We start from the raw sequence: 23,147 nt of genomic DNA on the forward strand, positions 1-23,147 counted from the left end.
CGTCATGCTTCAAACACACCTGGCAGAAACTCGTTAACTTTAGATCTCGCGGATCTAACACGATATGATTTCACACAGGCGCGTACAAAGCGAATATTACGTGCAAGTAGAGATTAAATTCACATTTTAAACGTGTCTCCGTTCATTTGCGTCTGTTTCCACAATACAACTCCGCGCGGAAAGCGACAAACGGACGCTATACAAATGGAAGTGAAACTGACTCTGTTGAGGGGGGGTTACTTCACGCAAGAGCCCGCGCATTTATACAAATATCTATTTTAATGAGCACGCTTATAGAAAACGTTTAGAAAGTATGTAAACTTCAGGGTAACGTTTAGAAAGTGTAAAACTATGATCAAATTATTTATTATGATCCTGTTATTGACGTCAGAGTTTTTAGTACACCCCTACTATTGTATGATCCCAGTTGCTATGATACAGAGGTGGACGCGCAGTGTGAAAATCATGACACACTGAGCATGCGCAAACAACACCGGCTACTGGTTCCTGTGACGTTACATACTTCTCCGGGTTGTTTTTTAACAATTTGCAATATTTTCTTAATACACGTACCCATTTATTAACACAAATAATATCCTTAAGAGATCGGTCTAATTCTAGAATAAACTACACATTATATAAAATGATAAGAATTTGCGAATAAGAAGGGGATGTAAAAATGAGTAAAATATGCCGTTTTAACCGTGTGTCGGGTTGCGAAAGAATTGTAAAAAGCCCAGCTTTGAGTGAGGGAATGACGTCACGCTCAGAGAGAGAGAGAGAGAGAGAGAGAGAGAGAGAGAGAGAGAGAGAGAGAGGAGAGAGAGAGAGAGAGAGAGAGAGAGAGAGAGAGAGAGAGAGAGAGAGAGAGAGAGAGAGAGAGAGAGAGCGCACACTATGTAATGTAGTGAGAGGGTGTTGTGATACCGGCTTTTACAGTGGGCACCGAAACGTCCTGTCATTTGCCCAAGGAGATCGTTTTTATTCATTCATCTTCGTCCCAGAAGATCTACAAACGATCATCGGATCTCCTACAGAGCAGAAACACCTAACTGGGCTGAATCTTTGTTCCGCTTTTCATACTGGGTCCATTTACTCAAAGAGCCGGTGATCACTGCTATTGTTTACGGATATAGCTGGTCAGCGAATGACTTGTTTTATAAACTTGTTGAATCAGAAACGGGATCGTCCGCTGCTTGTTTCGGGTCAGCTAGCTAAAGAGGATATCGGGTCGTCATTCATCGCGAGGTAAGATCGATTGATCATACATTGTATCAGTTTAAAACATCCGACTGTGTTGAAAACCTAGTTATCGTTACAGCATGTAGGGCCTCTTAAACAGCTGGCCCCCTTTCCACGGCTTGGATAGCCTATAGTTTCATGGATCACTGCCGTCCATTCTCTGGCTTTGTTTCAAGATGCAAACTTTAGGCAGCAACTTTTAATAAGCTTGTTTCACTACAACCCAGGTGGATTATATGGATCCGATTACATCAATCTCATTACTTTAATACTATTAAAAATGGATTTCACTCTTGTTAGAAGAGCTTATGGCACAACTTTGACCAACCTTTAGCCTGTAAAGTAAATCAGTGGCAAACACTGGCTATATAGTCCTGCATTTGTGTCCGGGAAATCAGTACTTTTCTAAGTATTGTGTGTAAGGTTGTTGGTCTTAAACAATATCTTCAGATGATGGAAAATGTATGACGTAGATGGGTATTTTATATTTCTCCAACCTAAGGAGCAGAGAGCGGGAGATAGTATTACATTCATTTCATCACCTGATCTTACTATTTTGGTGACGATATCATACAACTCATGTGCCCTACAGGAGGACAGGGTTACCGAGTGTTCACAGGTAAACATGATGAAACTACAAGGTAAAACTTTACAGTAGATGAGTTGGATATCCCCAACACTTCAGCGTATCATAATATAACATAATATAGGAAAATCAAATATAGTCTTGTTGACCAGCCTTTCCTAGTCATAAAGTCATGTTGTAGATTTTAAGCTAGAATGCGTGTTGTCCTTGAGAAAGTATATTCTAATAAACTTGATTTACTTTGTATACATTAAATATTGTGCATTGCATCTGCATAAGATGGCAGATGTATGGTCAATATTGAACATCCCCAAATAAACTGTATTGCCTTCAGTTTGAGTTTAAAGAGCATATTGGTCAAGTAGTCTGTTTTTCTTTAAGCTAAGTATGTACTTACTGTATGTACTGTAAAATTGAAAGCCAAACCTTATGTCGTGTTCAGCATAGCCCAAATATAATTGTGCATGATTACTAATCCTATTCAACCAGATGTTGTGCTTGTCTAGTAATATCTCTGCCTGATGCCTTCTTATTGCATTGAAGCATCATGTGAAAATTCCCTTCTCAGATGTCTATCTTTTGTTTCATGGTCATATAAATCACAGATGGCAGTGTCCACCCCAGAGATTTAGAAAAAAAGTGTAGAAAAAAGGAGACATGAGGACACCTCCTTCAGGGTTATTTGTTTCTGCGTGTGTGGTTCTCATGCGTGGGCACGTGAGCATTAGTTCACACCACATTCAGCCATATGTGGTTTAATCATACAGATTTCTCTGTCGCTCATGGTAACTAGATGTCCGTGTAAGTTTGTCTGCATGTGCTCGGCTGTTTGAAAGACAGATCGCTCTTAATAATCTACAGTAAGGCAGCTAAGGCTATAAACAAGTGTCCATGTTTCTGTCCAACTCTGCTTCATTTGTATTTCAAAGCCTAATATGGAATTATTTGTGTTAATCTGGTCTGGCTATTACATTATTTTAGTTAGCATGGTTTTAAGACAGTATCAGGGCAATAAAACTGTCACTAAGTAGTACAGTATGTGGCAAAAGGTCAGAATAACAACATTTTATACCAAAGTACCATAGAATCACTTGCAGGCATACCAAATTCATTGTGTAAATGCTTTTTCAAATTGTCTGGTTCTATGATTCAATTACTGGATTATAAAATCATATAATTATGTTTGCCAGACATCATCATTTTTAATATTGCCGTCTTTATGATGATCTGTGTCTGCGAGAGGAAAGGCTACAGCCTTTAAATGCACTCCATTGATTTTCTTGAAGGGTTTATCTAGACACTCATTGTTGTGTTGATAGCAGTCTCATGAAGGCTGTATGTTACCTCAGGTCAAAAGGCATTATAAATGTCAACATCCAAAGGGAATTAAGCTAAAAGATCTTCTGTCTTATTGACTTTTCTGTGTCCACTCGGACAGACCTCCTCCACTATCAGCCATCTGCACGGTGTTGACCGCGCACAATGAATGGCAGGATATTGGATTTGTGTGTGTAAACTTAATCCCATTATGTGTTTGGAATTTCTCAAGCGTCAAATGTTTTGGTCCATTTCATATTTTAACATCAGAGATTGTTTAATGGCGGTTCCTGTGGAAAACTTGGAATGGACCCAAATCTTTGATTGGACATTATAGCACCAAAATAGTTTTTTGTTCAAAAACAAAACATCCGCACAGTGAAACATTAAAATACATTAAGGTCAGTTAGAGAATTGCTTAGTGATTTTTCTGTGTGACTCATTGTTTTTTATTGTGTTCCCACATAATCTTTATCAATGTGATGAGAATCAAAACCTCCCCTCCAAATGTCATCTTTTCTTTGCACAACATTACTGTGTATACTGACTGTCCAATGGAAAAGCATCCAACAGTCCATGCAATTCCTGAAGGATAAAATAATTCCTGTACTGCTCATTTTTGCAAAGTCAATTTCATTTAGATGTTCGTCCCAAAACACCAACACAATTTCTGTTTCATGCTGACTTCAATATCTGTTGATACATGTTTGGATCACATGATGAAATTACCACCAAATAACCATCAACAGAATATGAGACGAGTATTTGGAAAGTTAATTTGCAAAGACAGATATCTCTATTTTCAAAAGTAATATCAATCAACGTGCAAATAGTATTAATTCATTCATAAAATACAGAGAACCAACACAATAAAAAGGCATAACACGCTAACAAATATGAGTTATGTGTTTTTGCAAATTAGCTCTTCAATTGATATCTACAATCATACGTTTAAATAAATGAACTACCTACATTAGCCTTATTTTCCCTCTTGACCCGACCTGTTATATTTTTGAGAACCGTTCATAAACTTAAGCTATATAGTTGGTGTTAACTGTGCTTTATTACAACAGTGTATGTACTGAGTTGTCATAGCAGAGCGGCACAAATGTTCTATTAATAGAGCTCACTTCCTTTTCCTTCTTAGCAGTTGGAAAGTTTTTTGCTGAAGCATGAGAGATCAACAAATATATACTGGCATATATACTATATAATAGTTTTTCATTAGTACAATGGCTGTTATATGACGTAAAGTGGTTTTGGTCGACATTTTTCTAAATATCTTCTTTTGTGTTCTGTGGAAAATAAAACTTATACGGGTTTGGCATGACAAGAAGGTGAGTAAATCATGACAGAACTTTGACACTGCTAAAATAAATCGTTTGATTTAGATGTAATGCAATGTGTATAAATGATTTAAGGTTAAAAAACGCTGTATTTTCCACATGCCATGCATGTTTGTATCTCCTCTTTGCCCCGCCTCTGAAAATTGAGATGTGCTGTGATTGGCTAGTTAACCAGTTTGTAGTGATTGATCAAATACTGCAAGCGTGTGATAGAAAGGTAATGCCTCTTACCGTATTTAGAAAGCAATTGTACAGACAGGTACGCCCATCTTACATTATACTTAGTCAAATCATGCCAAAAACTGACGTAGATTTGTGGGGGTGTGGTTACACAAGGCGCTTCAGGAGGTCTGGCTGAGCATTCGCTTTTAGACAGAATGCGTCTTTTGTTTTCCGACACTTACATTTTTGCAGTTTTACGTGGCTAACACATGCATGGGCAACTTATAAGACACCAAAGACACAGAAAAACACATATTCGCGCCATATGACCCCTTTAATCCTCATGCTATTAAATGGCCAAATAACAATTGCAAGCAGCAAAATTTAAATGTGAAACAAAACTGAATCAATGTGAGTTTGTGACAATTTGATGGTGTGGTGGGGTTGGGCTTTACCTCATGTGTGGCCTCTGCATTGAAGATGTGCTTGAAAGATAATAGGAAAACCCTTTTGTAAGGGATAGTGCTTGAGAAGGAAGGTAAAGTCCTCTCTCACTTGTTAAACTTCAGTTGAGCATTATCATTAGAAATAAAACAACCATTCATACTGCCAGGACCTGAGTACTTTGCTTTATTAATAGTTAATGGGCATCTTTCTGTACATGAGTACTAGGTAATGTGATGCAAGGTCACCAACATTCCCATAAATACTATTGGAGTTTCAATTCTGTTTATTGATTCCTGTTGTGGTAAAATGTACCTGTCAAATGAATGCTCGTTTTAAGTAAATAAGAAAAGAAGTCAGAATGCATGAAACACATCCCCCCTTTAACAAGTCAATCTAAATTCTATTTTAAAGGTCCAGTGTGTAATTTTGGGGATGATCTTTGGGATGCCTTCAGCGGTGTATAAAGAGCTTACTCAGTGAAGCGTTATGTTTTTATGACCTTAGAATGGGCTATTTCTATCTACATACACCGCAGGTCCTCTTGCATGTAATTCACCATGTTCTGTCAGCCGTCGTAGTGTTTCAAAGTGAGGGGCAGGGGTGGACTGAGCAGTTGGTTGCAATTCACAACCTTGCCGCTAGCCTTTAGGCCATCTCATTTATTTTCGCCTTAAGCGTTCTTAAGAGCATTTGCAGTACATTCACAGACGAAAGTGCCGTTATTTACTGAAGCTTTGTAAACAAAACTAACGGTTCAAAAACAAATGTATAAAAGTGAAGCGAGCAATGTTATGCATTTTGCCGCCTTCTCCTGTGTCTTCATTTCAAGCGACAGGGTAAACAGCTGCAGACTGTTGATGCAAACCACCCGCGGTTCGGACCCCCAAAAAACAATCTGAATTCAGTCCAGCGGGGGCAGGGGAAGGGGGGAGCAATCAAACTGGCGTTTGGACCAGGCAATCGAACTAAGTGTGAAACCAACCTTAGTGAATACATCTTATAAGTAAGAAGAAGTAATTTCTGTAATGGAAATATATAAGAGACCATCATCTGTTTTGAACACAAGAATCACGTGACCACTAGGAATGTTTCCTAAATGTAGAATTTTGTTCTACATTTTTGTTCCACGGATCATTATTTAATAGAGAAAACAAGTATAAGTATTTAATAATATTTCATTTTTAGTTTAATTTCATTTAAAATTTAGTTTCCGCTAGATATATTTCAAGGGGCCCAGACAATTCTGGGGGGCCAGCTCTCTCTAGACCAGGCCCTGTTTCAGAACATCATGATAAAATGTCAGATCTCAGTCTCCAGACACATCTTTCAGTCAATATTTTCACTCCGTAAACAGCTATGGGTGAGATCATGCAGCCCTCTGGTTGTCATGGGAACTGATGATGTACAGTACCTAAGGAATTTCCCACACCACGCATGAGACATCAGTTCAGTCTAACCTGAGAAATCATGATAAGTCAGCAGATCTTTTGATTCGAGTATGCAGTGCTTGTTTACTGTAACTGGTGTGTTTTGCATTTGATCTTTATTATCTGGCTTTTATAAACGGGCAGAAGGTTAAAAGCATCAAATAACTCTTTCAAATATGAGAAGGATCTGGGCTGTGGGGTGAGGCGAGGGACGATATTGAATGAAGAGCAAACCATTGATCCACCCCAGGGGATTGTGGTGAATGTGGTCCATTACTCACAGATCGACTGACTATCATATGTTTGCTGATAGATGACACATTTATATTTAAGTAAACAGGCAGAAGTCTTAGACACAATGAAATGCTCTCCAATGAGTACTTTTTTATGATAAAATAAAACATCCTAACACTATTGATGTTTATTTAAATTTCTATGTAAATGTGTCAGGTTTAAGATTAGTGTGATAAGAGGTTTTAATGTCACAGCTGGCCCTGTTTTGTTTGGCCAGTACTCAGGATGTATTTGGTTCCTTTGTTTCCATAGTGAATGCAGCATCCTTAAAATAATAGCTGCACAGCATCCAAGCATTGTTAACAGATAGATTAAAGCAATATCTACAACATAACCCTGAACTTTACAATGTGTGCCGAAAAATGTTCTATAAACAAAGAGCAGGATCTAATTTGATGTAAACATAAGCTGGGTGAGTGAGTGGGATGACCAAAAACCTGTTCGGCACTATGATCAATTTTATTTCATAGTAACTACTTACACTAAAATATAGTAAACTCTATAGAAATCCAAACTGTTGCACTTCTTTTAATGATCAGCTCACCATCCTGCTCAGGATTTGTATTCGGGTCCTGGGTGCGTCAATTTAAGGTATTAAAAGAAAACCTTACCCCCTGTCAATATGTTTGTAATGCGCATGCGTCAAACCCCGCGTGTACACGTATGATTCAAAGGAACTATACTTTGCAAGGCTATGCGCGTTCAGCCGTACATGTACGCTCGTGTACACGTAAAAAAAATAAGTATACCATTAAAGTCACACTCGTGTGGTCTGGCATATTGAAGTGCATGGAAATGCATATGATGTAAAAGTATATTATTACGTGTAGTTTATGAGCATTACATTTCGGAACGTACAGTAGTTCCATCAGTAGAGCATTGTGTTAGCAGCGCAAGCATGTGCACTTGAATGCACTATAAGTTACTTTTGGCCAGATGCATCAAATGTTAATGTTTCCAATTTTGTAAGTGAAAATGTCCTTTCTTTGACACTAAGTACATTTTCAGAACATCCCTTTAGGGCCTAAAAATGCACAAATCCAATGGCCTAAAGTTTAGGCCATTGATTTAAATTCTAATCTGAAGACGCGGATTTTAAACTGCTTCAGGCAGACCTACAAAAGAACATTTCAGCAGAGTGTGGCTCTTTAAGGGGCAACTATTTGTGCATTGTGACCTCTATAGTCCAAGCATACAGGAAGTCCTATTCACTCCGGTGTTTCTTATCCCATTCCCATGCTGTTCCCCTGTGGGTGCTGCTCTGAATGATGTAACGAGCAGAACCACAGGGTGGACCAGCCATTGTTTGCACAAATATAATAGCATTTCTGATATATAAGATATTTTGTTTCATTATTCATCATTATGACAAAGGCCCTTATACTGCCAACAAATACATGTATATTTATTTAATTTCACTAAAAGTATGTTTTTGCTAAAGTCCCTGTTGAAAAAAACTGCATATGCTGGTTTAAACTGGTCGTGTGCTGGTGTAACCAGTGTGAACCAGCCCAGGACCAGCACATGACCATCTTAAACCAGCACAAACCCGCAAACCAGCATCAAAACAAACCTTCAACATTGGTAAATCAAAAAATCTCGAAACATCAGTATATTGAGGGGTTTGTTGTGTCTTGTATTTTGGGTCCTTCCTGTGTGCTTTTTTCAATCATTCTTCCTTTACTTTTTTTTAATCTGGAATTCTGTCGTGTAACTGTTACTATTGGAGCTGGCCTGACAATCCCATGTGTCCATCCTATGATGAAAATGGAGACTTTTCATTTGGGTCATAAACACTTAATCACCCAATCAGCACCTTAATAACCACCACTTTTATTAGGAAAATGTAGTTTCTGTTAGTATAGTTATGTGGCAACAGTTTGTACAAAAAATGTGTGCGTCAGTGGGCGGTTAATGAATAATGTCACGTTGGTCCATTCACAGTTTCTTGGATTTGTGCATGATTCTTGTATCGCTGTGAGCATTATTAGGTAATATCTTATCTTCTTTTCTTAAAGTGCAATCGCTTGGAGACAGACATTCTACAAGCTCTATGGGGCAGAGATGACTTTGATATAAACAAGCAGAATTTTGTGACTTCAGGCAGTAATCTTGCCTTAGGAGTTGTGTTTGTGAAGGCGTGGGGTTTGTAATGTCATGTTGAGGCAGGTTTGACTGAAAGCATGTGTATAAGACCATGGGCGGATGATGTCATAGGATTACTCTTCACACATGAGTGATCATATTGCTGTTAGTCTTGCTGAGTAAAACCTCTTGTCTAAAGGTTTTTCAATCAATATGACCCTGGCAAAGGGTTAACATGCATTTCCTGTAAACTGGGATTTGGAAGTTTAAAGGAGCCATTGATCTGAATGGCTGGTTAGGTTTTAAAGAGAATCACTTCAGTCTTTATGCACTATAGACCACTAACAGAAATGATCTGCTGTATTTATATATTTTGAAGACATTTTGAAGTATAGTGTCCTGGAAGATGAGGTTGCCATAGCAGCAGCACTTGCTCCTGTGGCCCGTCTGAAAGGGTTGTTTTGGACTCGAGGCATGACAGAAATCCTCTGAGCTCTAACCCCCAGGCCACAACTGACCCCTTAAACACAGCCTATGGTATAAAAACACAGCATTTTTATACCATAGTCTATTAAACCATTTAATGCACAGGTAGTTCCATTCATTTTGATCCACATTTGATATTAACGGATATATTTAGTTTTTTGTAAACATCAGTAATAGCTTTAAATTAGCAAAGGACTATGATATAAGCGGGATAACGCACGGCTAGGCGTGGATTGTCCCTTACATATGTCTATAGCCGCTGGGAAAAAATTAAGAGACCATTTCTAGATGCAGCCTATTGTATGTCATGGTCATGTTATGTTTTGGTTTAGCTAACCAAAGTTAACTGTTAATCTGTTCCCTTGGTTGTTCATTGCCCCACACCTGTTTCTGTTCTCCCTGATTACGCTCTCCCCTGTATTTAAAGTCCCAATGAAATAAAAGATTACAATTTCCAATTTTTACAATTCATTTTCTTTTTTAAATAAATCTACCCTCTTAATCTTCAGTTAAATTCTGAAATTGCACTATCCATCTCAAATATGTCAACCAGACGGCGTGGGCGGAGCATCTGTAAACTCCTCCCATTCAACTGTCAGTCTGCTGCTGGTTTCATTTAAAAATGCTACAGCTGTTTTATACATCCAATCAATTCGCAGTAAAAAATGCAAGCCACGCCCACTAATTTACTCCTTTGAAATTCCTATTAAAAGATAACAGCAAATGGTGGTTTATATTCGAAATAAAATGAACTGATATTTGACATTTAGTTTTACATAATTTTTCATCAATCTTATCACGCATCACGTCTATTTATGTTTAACATATTTCTGTTAATTTCAATACTGGTGATGTAAAAATATATATTTTTGTTGGTGTTTCTTAGTGGTGAGTTATTTTTTGGGAAGATCACCCACTACTTTCATTTTTAACATTAGTTTGCTACATTCATTATATGACCTTCTACTGAACATCACATTATCAACATGATCTTGATTTATATCAACATTTACTAACCCATTCCTTCAATATTATTGTATGGTAAAATTAGCTTATGTAATATGAGCTAACAAGTTGCACAGTTTTTCAGTAATTATTTTATATATATATAAATATAAATGCTGTTAATTTATGAGACTTTAAATAGTAACCTATTATTATAAACCAATATAATCCACTGCTTTACAGAAAACGGGATTCCGAGTTCTTATGAAGTTATGGCGTGAACGAAAAAGATCGCTCTACTGCTTAAGATGACTAAAATAAGAACCTGGTACTCTTTTGAGTCCACTATGCTGTGAACACCAAAAGGACTGAGGTCATTTTTGGCTAGCATCCCTTTCTGGTTCATTTTAAGTGAACCGGATTTGGTTCTTTTAAAACGAACTATATGTGAAAACACCCTAAGACCTGTGTTTTGTTCAGTGTCTGGTCTTGTTTTGGTTACGTGTTGGTTTTGTTCCTGTTTTTATTAAAACAACTCTTTGGAATTACTCTGGTGTCGTGCGCCTCCTACATATGACATTGTTGCCATTCCAGTCCAGTGTCTGTGTTGAATTTCTACAAAATCAAACCTTAGGACTTAGGTTTGACTAAGTCATTCAACAGCAATGTGAAAGACTGACCTGTGATACAAATCCATTACATAAAACTACTTGTTAACTAATAACTTTAAACTAACATTTGAAATTTGGGAGAAATGTTTATACTAGTACAAAAATGATCATCTTACCTAAACGCGTATTTATAAATGTATATATTTGCACGCACATACTATGAAAGTATACATGTAAACATTTACATGAAAAACATTTTTATTTTATATTATGAATAAATACATATTACACATATTTCTTAACATGTTACTTTCATGCATTTATATATAGAAATAAACATTTAATATGAAATCGATTATACGCGATTAATTGCTTATATAGCCATATTTAAAACTTTCTGCTATAGCTATTCTCTTTGGTCTCACCTTCCTGCTTGCACACTTGGCTTGTGTTATTCATCCCTCGGATTGCTTGAGGTAATGATATGTGTGAAATGCACACAACCTGTGGACCCGAATGAACAACCTACCCACTCTTGCATTATAACCTAAATTCACATTTCCAATACTTCCGTTAGCAAGCAACGTCTAAACCAAATAGGCATGATTTGTAATAATCCCAGAGGAAGATTATATGAAGGGTTGCCCATTGTGCTTCTGTCAGATGGTAAGTGTGACCGCGTTCCCCCCGTCATGGTCACAAGCCTCATGGCTTCACATTACAAATGAGCTCATACAGTAACTGGCAGTAATATGAAAAGAAGTGTGAATGGATGCCAGCGCTTTCTGAATGGAAAACTGTGCACCATTGTAGGCCACTTAAAGCGAGATATGAAAGTGTCTGAAGCTTTCTTTTGCATTGAATGTGTTAACTATTTCTATTAACTAGTTGATGAATATATGCTAGCAGTTGTTTTTCAATCAGTCTCATGTCAACAACATTTACAGAGAAAACGAATTCGCTGTCAATCTAATGGCTTTGTCATGCACTCCGAGGGTTGGGTGTTAAGTGCTGATCCCAGTACAGCGATAAATCACAGGGCTGGAAGAGTGAATGAAAGTGAGGGCTGGTTTCGATTTTTGAAGCTAAATGAATAGTTGTATTGATTTGTGAGCTTTTATGTGAATCTTTGTGGTTTATTGTGTATCAGATGTGGTAAACGTGTTTAACAAGATATTTAATAAATGCGATTTGCACTGTTTAACACGCGTCATTAGATCTTACAGATAAATACCTAACGACACAATGCTAAATCTGTTATCTGCTATTATTTTTCACAATGTGTATTTATAATACTTCACAAGTGAATAAAACTGTATCTCCACCTAATGACTCCAGGGCCTTACCGGGGGCCTAAATTTCACACTTTTTATATGTACATTATTCATCATTCCTTGTTCATGTGAACGATTTCAGGTGGAATTTTCTTCATTTCCTTCCTTCTGTCTTTCTCTACAGGTCCCTCCTATCAGAAATACCTCTGATTCGCTGACAGACTATTTAACCCCACACCTGCCAGACGCCACCGTTGGACTGTTCTCTCCGGGCGCTGCCCTATGGCTCCTGGGGTTGACCTGTGAAAAGCAGTCAAGCTGGACACCGCCGCATCGCCCCCCACTGCCATAGTCTCAGCCCTGCCTGCCCCGCTCTCCCCTAGCGACCCTCATCTTTACCGCCAGCACTTGCGGACTCCGCCCACCACTGCATTAGACCTCCAGGAGGAGCAGTATGTAAGCGAGGTCGCCGCCTGCAATGCGTCCAAGATTCACAGAGATGCAGGAACCATCACAGGTAAGAGGCAGAAAGGTCAAAGGTTATGGAGTGGGCTCTTGCATTTGGGTTGCCGTGGTTAGGAAATCGGTGCTATGTCAAACGAGGGAATTTGTCATAGCTGTTGTTCTGATTGGTTGTTTTAGTTTCGTATTTGTTACAGGCAATTTTATATTTGTTTTAATAATCAACAGACATTTGTTTAAATAGACTGAGTCATTTACAAAGAGAATGTGTGTATTTATTTGTTTAATATGTTATTTAATTAACGTTTTGCTGAACGTTGATGCATAGGCAAACCTAAAAGAAAGAGAGAGATGCAGGTTCTGTTCATGAAGCACCAGCAGAACAAATTGCTTTACAAACCATTCTGATGTAAATTGCTGCATTGAATCGAATTACAATTTACATAAGAAGGGCTGTACAAACCGTTTGCAAAGAATTTTGCTGTGCTTGCTTGTGGTTCGTGTACATCACTTTGCATAAAAACATAACCAGACTCTTTGAATAAAACTTAAAAAAATGACATAAATTCTGCGTATTACTCCGTATGAGTAATGCATTGAGAGCTACAGTACACACACACTCAGGGCTCCATCATCTCTGAAAATAAGCCACGTCAGTTTGTCTTCTGCATTTCGCAAACACTGATGTCAGCCCGGTGCCATTCTTAACCTTATATTTCTTATAAGTCTTGATTCTTTATCTGTGATCTTAATGGTAATTTTACTCTGGCCCATTGAACTCGTCCCAGGACAGCTGTTCCCTTTCTTATGTTTTGGGGAAAATCCACTCTAATAAATCAAATTGCAGCCTGGCAAAAAGAAAAGTTAGCAAACAGCAAAGGCACAAACCCGTTTCCCAAAAGTTGAGAAAAGTGCTGACCCACAAACTCACAGTTAGAAGTTTTCCACCCAGAGAGTTAAAAATAGATGAGATGTGAGTTTGTTACGGTGGAATTGTGTATCTATGTTCCAGTGTTGTTAAGGTGTTTAGAGTACACTGATTATTAACAGATCACTCTGGCTCTCTCTTACCCAGAATGCAACTGTTCCGTGCCGCTCTTTTGTTTCGGGTTTATTTTTGGCCCTTTTGATGTGATGCTGAGTTAACTTCAATTGGATGGTTCAGCACTTCTTTCCCTTGTGCAAAAAAGACAAGTGCTGGGTTTCACAGACAAGGCTTAAGGACAGTCCCAGACTAAAATTAAGGTTTGAGCTATCTTAACTAGTCTTGACTAAAATAACTTGATACACCTCTGATGATAACCCTGATATATCTTCAAATATGTTAGCGCCATTGTTTAGTCTTAAATTGCACACCACTAGTGGGTTTTTTTCTAATGCATTTTTTATAAAAGTGATGCTAATTTTCAACCTTTAGTTAGTGTGTAATGTTGCTGTTAGAGCATGAATAATATCTGCAAAATGATAAAGCTCAAAGTTCAATTGTCTTTAATGGAAATTCGCTTCTCAAGGACTTCAGAGAACTGCTGGAATCGGCCCTTTACTTCCCGGGTACATGATGTCCCTATTCCAAGTGCTTTTAATAACCTCCGCCCAAAGGAATACGCCCCAAAAAGGGTCGAGGCCTTCCTTAGAGAAGAGGAAGAGACTTTGATTATCAGAGATTGTAAACATTTGACTGAGCTACGTGCTAAACTACTTTCACTTTCATCACAGTCCTATAGCTGGTAATAAGAATTCAGCTACACACATTCGGATAACCACCCTCAAAAAACAGCTTCCGTGACTTTAACATCAGCTGTGAAAGTTGTTCTGTGTAACACGCTGATATTTTGTGTGTGTGTGTGCGCATTCCTCTAAAACACTTCTATGAAACGTCCTATGAAGTCCTGCTTGCATGTGTCTCCTGGTCAATCACTCCTGGTTTAATTATCTAACTCGTGTCTCTAACAAAGATTGACGTTTGCACATGCACTAGCAGACCCCCTTAAACTTCAATCGATCCGCATGTTTTTAACCGATGAAGTGAAGCTGACGCCATTGTTACTGTTTATTGCTAAAAGCCAAACTTTATGAATACACGTGCACAACAGCCTGAGAAGCGGAAGTTCGCTAATATGGTATGGGTGTGACATCTTCAGACACACGTTCTAAGCGGGGAACCAATCATGACAGACCTGGGGAACCAAAAACGACAGACCTGATCAGGTGTACCAATCAGAGCGTTTCGGAAGGAGGCTCTTTATAGCAACCGGAAAACCCCCAAAACAGCTTCGAAAACAGCCAAAAAATGTCTCCTTTAAATATCCTAATTTTACTATGGCATATGCCTGGCTTAAGCTAAGCCTTGTCTGTAAAACCAGGCCAAGGTGTCTCATTTGATGAAAACATATTTAACAATATTTATAAGGTGTATGGCTGATGGATCCTTTATAATTCATCTTATTATGTCATTACAGTTAAATTATTTCATCATTACAGTTATTATTAATGTCGACATTTTGTCGCAATATCCTTGGTCTAATGTAATTGTACTGAAATGAACATTGACTACAACGTTTAAGCCTTTGACATCGTATCTAGTGAAATGTTCATTGTAAGTATTGGCTGTTTGCGGTCTATAGAGTCCTTATACAGACATGCTATCTCATGATATAAAAGCATCTTAATTCCAAAAAGTGTGTGTGTCTACATGTGTGTGTGTGTGTGTGTGTGTGTGTGTGTGTGTGTGTGTGTGTGTGCGTTTCACATAGCCAGTTAGTGTAGCAGCGCATTTGAATAAGGCCACACATCCAACTGCTTTTAATGCATTCATTGGAGATGAATTCTTTACACTAAATGAACGTTATTGGCAAGTGTAAATGAATTTTTGGCACCAGCTTCAGGCTTTTTGTGTTTTTTCTTGTTGTTCCCAGGAGACACTTTTTGTGAGCATGTCGACAAAGAGCCTCTGATGGATTTTCTCCGTCGCCTGTAGAGGCCTTTAGTTGTGTAACTGTAACATGTTTGTGTGTGTGAATGATGAGAATACAGAGTGAAGATGGCAGTCTTTGGTCACTTCCTTAACTTAGATGGACCCCAGAGAGAGAGGGGGGGATGTGAACAAGACCTGATCGGTTGGTTTTTAATAAAAAACTATGAATGTTTTATTAAGGAGCAGGTTTAGATCCTATGGAGTTGGATTTCTTTAGTGTACAGTGTAGTCTTCTGCTGGACATACAGTATGTGAATACACATTGTAGATTAATAAACAAGTCCAGTGATCTAAATGTGTTGCTAGATACAACCTGCAAAACATTTTTGGAGTGACTTAAGACGGATTTGTGTCACACATTAGTATTTTTCACACTGTGTGACTTTGGTGGGTTGGTTTTTATCTCTGCTAAATACTTAAGTGGCAATCTCTGTCTATCACTGTCCTTTTGTGAGATTTCCTAATGTGATTTTTCACACATCCACACTGGCTGAATTTGCATAGTGAAAATACTGGGCTGCCACGTCTCCCTGCTCCTGTCAAGTAACACAGACTCTTCCTACGCATCTCTGTACAAGAATAAACCACTACAAAAATATACCACAGCTACCGTTGTTATTACTTAAAGCATAACTAGTTGTTTATATTTTCTAGAGCTGTTCACAATATATATATTTTCGCGATTACATAATATATGTCTGTGTATTTATAAACGTATGTATACTTGTATTTATTTCAGAAAATATTTGTATGTGTATATTTATACTTAATTTAAATTTTATATATATAAACGTTTATTTATTTTTATATTTTTCTTAAATATATATATATATATATATATATATATACATGTTTGTATGTATTTATTAGTACAATATTTATATTCACAGTACACAGACATATACTATGTAAACACAAACTTTGAGAATGTGAAAATAACCGGAGCCCTGTCTGTTGGTACAAATCTTGCCAACCACAAATCTCACAAAGATCTTGTGGCTGGTTTCCAGGGTGAGTTTGTTTGTGGTTGTTGTGATGTTCCAAGTGGTTGCTAGGGCATTGCTACGTGGTTCTTTGAGTGTTCTGGGTGGTTGCTAGTGTAAGTGATTCCTTACTTATATTACATATTTCTGCCAGCCACTGTGATACAATGATGCTCCTCCAGGGGCTGTTTCGTAGCTGCTGTGGTCCAGGTTTAAGTATCCAGCTCTTCCTCCACGACACGCCAGATATGGAATGCGTGAGAGATCATCACCCCCCGACACGCTTTGCGTTCAAATGCGATACGTTATGTCAATAAGAGTGCTTTTGAAGCCACAGGCTGGTCATTAGCATAGCAAAAGCGTTAGGTCATGTAACCTACTTTTCTTTAAAGTCACTGGCTGTAATACCATGGCACACTGCCATCTTGTGGAAGTCCGGGGTAAATAACGATGGCCGTTATGACCTACTTTTAAACATTGCAATTCACAAACACAACAGCCGTCAAAACTGTTTCCCATGTGTGCTTATTTTAAATAAGCCTCACAAATACAACTAATGTACGTTACTAAAGTATACATTCATTCTGTGAACTACAAACTCAATTTTTTAACCAAATTTCAAATACAAATATTGTTTCTATTTGCAGAAAATGAAAACTAGAGAAACAGGTGAAAATAACAGAAAAGATGCTCTTCATTTTTTTCAGACCTCAAATACTGATAAGAAGACAAGTACATGTTCCCTTTTAAGCAACACAACTGTAACAATGTATTTAGGAAAAGCTTGGGGTCATTTTTTATGTGATATCTCATGTTTTCATGTGTCTTGTCATGCTGTCAGTCTTTCACATTGGTGTTGGATGACTCTTTGTCACTCCTGAGGTTTGATTTGGTTGAAATGCAACAGACACTGGACTGGAATGGTCGCAATACATCTAGAAATGCTGTTCTGAAATGTAAATTTGAAATGGTCTCTTATTTTTTCTCTGGCTATATTTGAAACATACAGAGTCACTAAATAGTTCAGATTTTGAAATAAATACACAGTGTTGAAAATCATACATCAATGACAAACTGTACAATGTGTTTTGTGACATACAGTAGATCTATATAGTTCGATCCGGTGTAGTGAGACAGCAGACAGATTTTGACTCATACTGTAGGAAAGAAAATGTCAGATTTTCCAAAACCGAGGCATCATCATCACCATGGTAATGTTACACTGGTTTATGGTTTGAGTCCTGTGTGTGACAGTCATAACACCCTGAAAAATTTAACTCTCACTGTAAAAACTGTAATTTTACAGAATTTTCCCAGTTTTGTTTAATGTAAAGTTGATCATTTTAGATCATTTTAATTATTTCAAAAAATGCAAAATTACAGAATAAGACTGCAAATGTACAAGAAAAACAGGGAAATTTAATTTGAGAGGGGAAAAGTTTATCTCTGGTGCCCCAGCTGCAGCCAGCTGCCATAAGATTTATAGTTTATTTTTAATGCGGTCAAAAACGGTAAAATTACAGAACAAGACAACACATTTACAAGAATAATGGGTAACTATTTAATCCTTATATCCTATAATTTGACAGATTTAATTTTACGGTATATTTCTGTTTTTCCAGTTTACAGAAAATGTTGTTTTTTTGTGGGGAATTTGTTTTACAGTACATCTTAACATTGACAGTTACATTGTCATACAGTAAAGTGTTGTGTGATCTGTCCACTGTTAGTCTCTCATCATTTACTTTCACTCATTCCAGACCTTTCATCTGCAGAGCACAAAAGAAGATATTTTAAAGATCTTTGGTAACCAAACAACACTGACTTATTGACTATTGACTTTGTGGTTGCGTCCACACAATGAGAGACATTTCTCAAAATATTTTCTTTTGTGTTTTACAGAATAAAGAGTCAGATACAGGTTTCGAGCATCATTACGGAGATTAAATAAGGCCAGAATTCTCATTCTTCCGTGAACTATCCCCTTTTTCCAGCTGCTGAAACCTCCTTGTAATTTCTCAGATTTTTATTATTATTACATTAATGCATTTGGCAGACGCTTTTATCCAAAGTGACTTACACTTGCATTATACTATACATTGTATCTGAGTCTGTGCAATCCCCTGGGATCAAACCCACGACCTTGGCGTTGCTAGCACCATGCAGGAAAGGTTTTTAAGGTGCGGGTGGAGATCCACCTCTTTCAGCGATAGACTTAATAGCTTTAATTGACGAAAACAACGATAGACTTAATAGCTTCATTTGACGAAAACAAACCTGTTTTACACTTGTTTGTGCATGTGTGGTTTATAAAGTCTCTCTCTCTGTGTGTGTGTGTGTGTGTGTGTGTAATAAGGTGATAAGAAGATGTTGAGGTAATTTCGTAATAGTTGGTCATTTTGGTTAGGCTACCTGCTGAATTGCAACAGGTTTGAATCTGTGAAGCTAAAAGATTTAAAGGTCATCCAGAATGTAACCTAGTGTTGCTTTAAATGTAAATAAAATGATCTGGTATAAAGTCTGCTGGGTGTGTGTGTGTGTGTGTGTGTGTTTAAGAGAGAGAGCGGCTGTTTTGCCTGTGATAGAACCAGGATAACAAACTGTGTGTGTGTTTGGATAGTTGACAAATTACCCGCACACGTGTCCTATGGTGTGACATGGCAAATGTAGATTTTTTTTTATCTCTGCTTATGCTACTTAACATTATAAAATAATATGTTATTAGCTGTTTGTTTTCTTATTTTGCTGTCACTTCTCAGGACACATGTTTGGTTTATTTGTCAACTACCCGTGTGTGTGTGTGTTGTTTTCAGCTGACTTGTTGTGTCAGGTCTGTAAGTTTCACCCTGTTCTGAACTCTTCAGCTCATGTCAAACTAAAGTAGCTGCCCGTGACATTAAACCACCTTGACATTCTCTGTCTGACTTGTGCCTAGAGAGAGAGAGAGAGAGAAAGTTGTGGCAACACATCCTTTTCTCCCAAAGATCTTTTCTCTTTTGAGATATTAAACATACGTACTTAATCACACAAAATGTTGACATTTTTATGTGGCATATAACGTGTGCATTGTTGTGACAGCAACAGCGGGGCTGCACACAAACACGCACTCGCCAGCTGTTAAACTACTAGATTTATCTCTGAGCCCGTTCCCCCGAGGCTGTCTGACTTCCTGCTTAACCCACGCCCCCTTTCACTCAACAACACCCCGACCTCCAGTCCGTTCTTTCCCGAGCAAGACATGTCAGATGTTTTTAATTCAAAAACTAAAACTGATCCAGAGTCAGCCGGACAGGAACAATGATCCCTGAAGCCGGCCGGCCGGTCTGAGAGCGCTTCAGTCTATGTTTAGTGAGAGCCATGTGATCGGTGTCATCAGCATGCCAGACATGGCTGTGCTGTGTCCGCGTTAGCCTCCTCCCTCATCTTTCCACTCTCCCCCTCTCTTCTTCCTGTGATCACTCGTTCCGTCGAGCCCGTGTCTGATCCTGAACGAGTGGAAAATGTAAGTTGGGAAGAGCAGATACAGAGGCCGTGGCTACAGCACCATGAGTGAGTACAGACCTTCTTCACTTTCACACTGGTAGAGTTTGTTTATGGACAGTGTGCAGCTGTGGGCAGAGATTGTCTGCGTGTGACTTCGGACACTTCAAGGTTAAGGCCAAGTTATCTGTTTTTAGGGTTCATTGATCTGGGAAGTTGTCCGCACTTTCACTGCCTTGTAAAAAAATGTTTGAGAACTTGTGTTGACACTTCAGTATGGGGCGATTCTCACTATTAACTAGTTTACTAGACTTTTATTGGCATTTTTGCTGTATATTAGTACTTTGAAAGCACGTATTCTGCAAGACCATATACTACATCCCTTATCCTACCCAATGCCTAAATCTAACTACTACCTTACTAACTATAAATAAGCGACAAATGAAGAGTTTATTGAGGAAAAAGTCGTATTTCGTGGTTTGTTAATAGCGAGAATTGCCCCCTATACTGAAGTTTGACCGAACGTGTTTGCTTGCTTGTTTTTGTGCCTTGTTAACTGTTCATTTTCCGAAGTTGTTGAATTGGGAGTCATTGCGTGGTTTGTAAGCTTTGAGCAAACATACTTAAGGTTTCACATTTTTGAAGATTAACACAATAAAACACAACAGAAGGGGAATAAAAATAAAACAAGCAAATTTATTTTGAGTACATGACAAGAGGTCACGAGACTGTCTTCGGTTTGATCTTGTACTTATTCTTATATTTCATATTAACCTTTAGTTTTATCGTATTTTTTGTATTTCGATTTTCATTTCACAGCAGGTTGTATACTTACATTTACATTACATTTGATCAAAATCAGGACCAAAGGAAATACAAAATGTACCAGTGGATCAAAAACTGAACAAGGTTTTCTAAAAACATATTTAAGTGCGTTCTGTGATCAATCAAATCTTCAGTCTTTAATCTTGGAACATTTAAAATCATTTTGGGATAACATGGATCATAACATTTTTGTGACATTTGGCATTTTATGATTTTTGTTATGCCGATAAATGATTTCTTCTGACATGTAATGACTGCTGGCCATATACGTGCATTGATGCTAACTGTAAATGTGTCGATCTTTGCTGTTTCTTTGTTTTATTAAATCTGCAGATTTCTTCCATTAAACCCGTCTGTTTCAGCCGTTGTCTATAGTGGATCTACTGCTGGTGGTGTTTAATGGTTAAGGAGACTGGAAGGACAGTAAGATTTGGTCACTCGTGCTGTAGTTCTGTGCCTGAAATAATCACTGTTCAACCAGCAAACACACACACACACTTAACAGGGTACGCTGTGTTACACAATGTGACCAAAGAGCAGGTTTAGTTGTTGTTTTGAGAGCTTAAATAGCATACGAGTTTGTTACTTCAATCTTGTGATTTATACACTTTTTATTCACACTTGAGTGTGAAATTGTGTAATATTGTAGCGCTTTTGTCATTTCGGCAGAGAGCCTTTACAGGTTCTGACCTGTTCTGTGATTTTGTATTTGTCAGGTTACTCTAAATAAACAGATTTATCGTCTTCACATACTTCACACGGCTATGAGAACAACAGCCATTAAATTCAACTTTAGCAACCTGTGAAAGCAGTAATCATACAAAAGTCAAACAGTGTGAACACCCAAACATACTTAAAACTTTTACTCTATGAACACATTTGATCATGTTTGACATCTTGTTACCGTTTTTTTTCGGGAACAAGGAAAGTCCATTCACAGACACAAACTTGGTCTCTCTCTGTCTCTCTCTGTCTCTCTCTGTCTCTCTGTCTCTCTCTCTCTCTCTCTGTCTCTGTCTATGTCACTGTCTGTCTCTGTCTCTCTCTCTCTCAGTCTCTCTCTCGCTGTCTCTCTCTCTCTCTCTCTCTCTCTCTCTCTCTCTCTCTCCTCTCTCTCTCTCTCTCTCCCTCTCTCTCTCTCTCTCTCTCTCTCTCTCTCTCTCTCTCTCTCTCTCTCTCTCTCTCTCTCTCTGTCTCTGTCTCTCTGTCTCTGTCTCTGTCTCTGTCTCTGTCTCTGTCTCTGTCTCTGTCTCTGTCTCTCTCTCTCTCTCTCTCTCTCTCTCTCTCTCTCTCTCTCTCTCTCTCTCTCTCTCTCTCTCTCTCTCTCTCTCTGTCTCTCTGTCTCTCTGTCTCTGTGTCTCTGTGTCTCTGTGTCTCTCTGTCTCTGTGTCTCTGTGTCTCTCTGTCTCTGTGTCTCTCTGTCTCTGTGTCTCTGTGTCTCTGTCTCTCTGTGTCTCTCTCTCTCTCTCTCTCTCTCTCTCTCTCTCTCTCTCTCTCTCTCTGTCTCTCTGTCTCTCTGTCTCTGTGTCTCTGTGTCTCTCTGTCTCTCTGTCTCTCTGTCTCTGTGTCTCTCTGTCTCTCTGTCTCTGTGTCTCTCTGTCTCTCTGTCTCTGTGTCTCTGTGTCTCTCTGTCTCTGTGTCTCTGTGTCTCTGTGTCTCTCTGTCTCTGTGTCTCTCTGTCTCTGTGTCTCTGTGTCTCTCTGTCTCTCTGTCTCTGTGTCTCTCTGTCTCTCTGTCTCTCTGTCTCTGTATCTCTCTCTGTCTCTCTCTCTGTCTCTCTCAAAGCATTTGTAGTCCACATAGTGAAAGTATGTAAACAAACAAAGTTTCAGTACTTTTTTGTAATTAAAAGGAAAATCAGTTTTAACAAGTTGCCTATTAGCTTTCATATTACTAGCATATTGCCTGGTAATAAAACCTTATTCTGCATGACAATATTTTACATCCCTTAATTCGACACTGTACCACACATGCCGGATGACCCTCTCATATACCACAGTACATCTCGGTCCAATATTACAGTGCTAGGTTTACAAAGTTGTTGTTTTTTTTAATAGAGAAAAGCGTTGTAATGTTAGACAGTGAGTTAGTTCTGTAGTTTATCATCAGATCACTAGAGGGCAGTCTAGACCCACTCCAGCTACACATTTGGACATTGTCAATAAGACTTATAGTGATCATGTATCGGGTCAAATGTAGAT

General features: G+C 38.3%; 2 protein-coding genes across 4 annotated transcripts in view; one reads left to right on the plus strand and one right to left on the minus strand.

Annotated features, from left to right (window-relative positions):
* ulk4 (unc-51 like kinase 4) overlaps positions 1–233 on the minus strand; it is a 125,615-nt gene extending 125,382 nt beyond the window's left edge. Inside the window, exon 1 of one of the 2 annotated variants that reach the window (XM_079468610.1) lies at positions 20–233. The gene's annotated coding sequence lies outside the window, so the exon portion shown is untranslated. The remainder of the gene's footprint in view (positions 1–19) is intronic. The other variant, XM_079468609.1, reaches the window with a different exon arrangement.
* Positions 234–12,676: 12,443 nt separating this feature from the next.
* trak1a (trafficking protein, kinesin binding 1a) overlaps positions 12,677–23,147 on the plus strand; it is a 37,785-nt gene continuing 27,314 nt past the window's right edge. Inside the window, exon 1 of one of the 2 annotated variants that reach the window (XM_079469785.1) lies at positions 12,677–12,739. Coding sequence is in view for 1 of the 2 variants with exons in the window: in XM_079469783.1 (XP_079325909.1) it covers positions 20,187–20,190 (4 nt within the window). In the remaining variant the exon portion in view is untranslated. Of the gene's footprint in view, positions 12,740–19,977; positions 20,191–23,147 lie in introns of those variants that run through there. The other variant, XM_079469783.1, reaches the window with a different exon arrangement.

Source organism: Barbatula barbatula (assembly GCF_947034865.1).
Source record: "Barbatula barbatula genome assembly, chromosome: 12".
In the NCBI taxonomy this organism is placed as follows: Eukaryota; Metazoa; Chordata; class Actinopteri; order Cypriniformes; family Nemacheilidae; genus Barbatula; species Barbatula barbatula.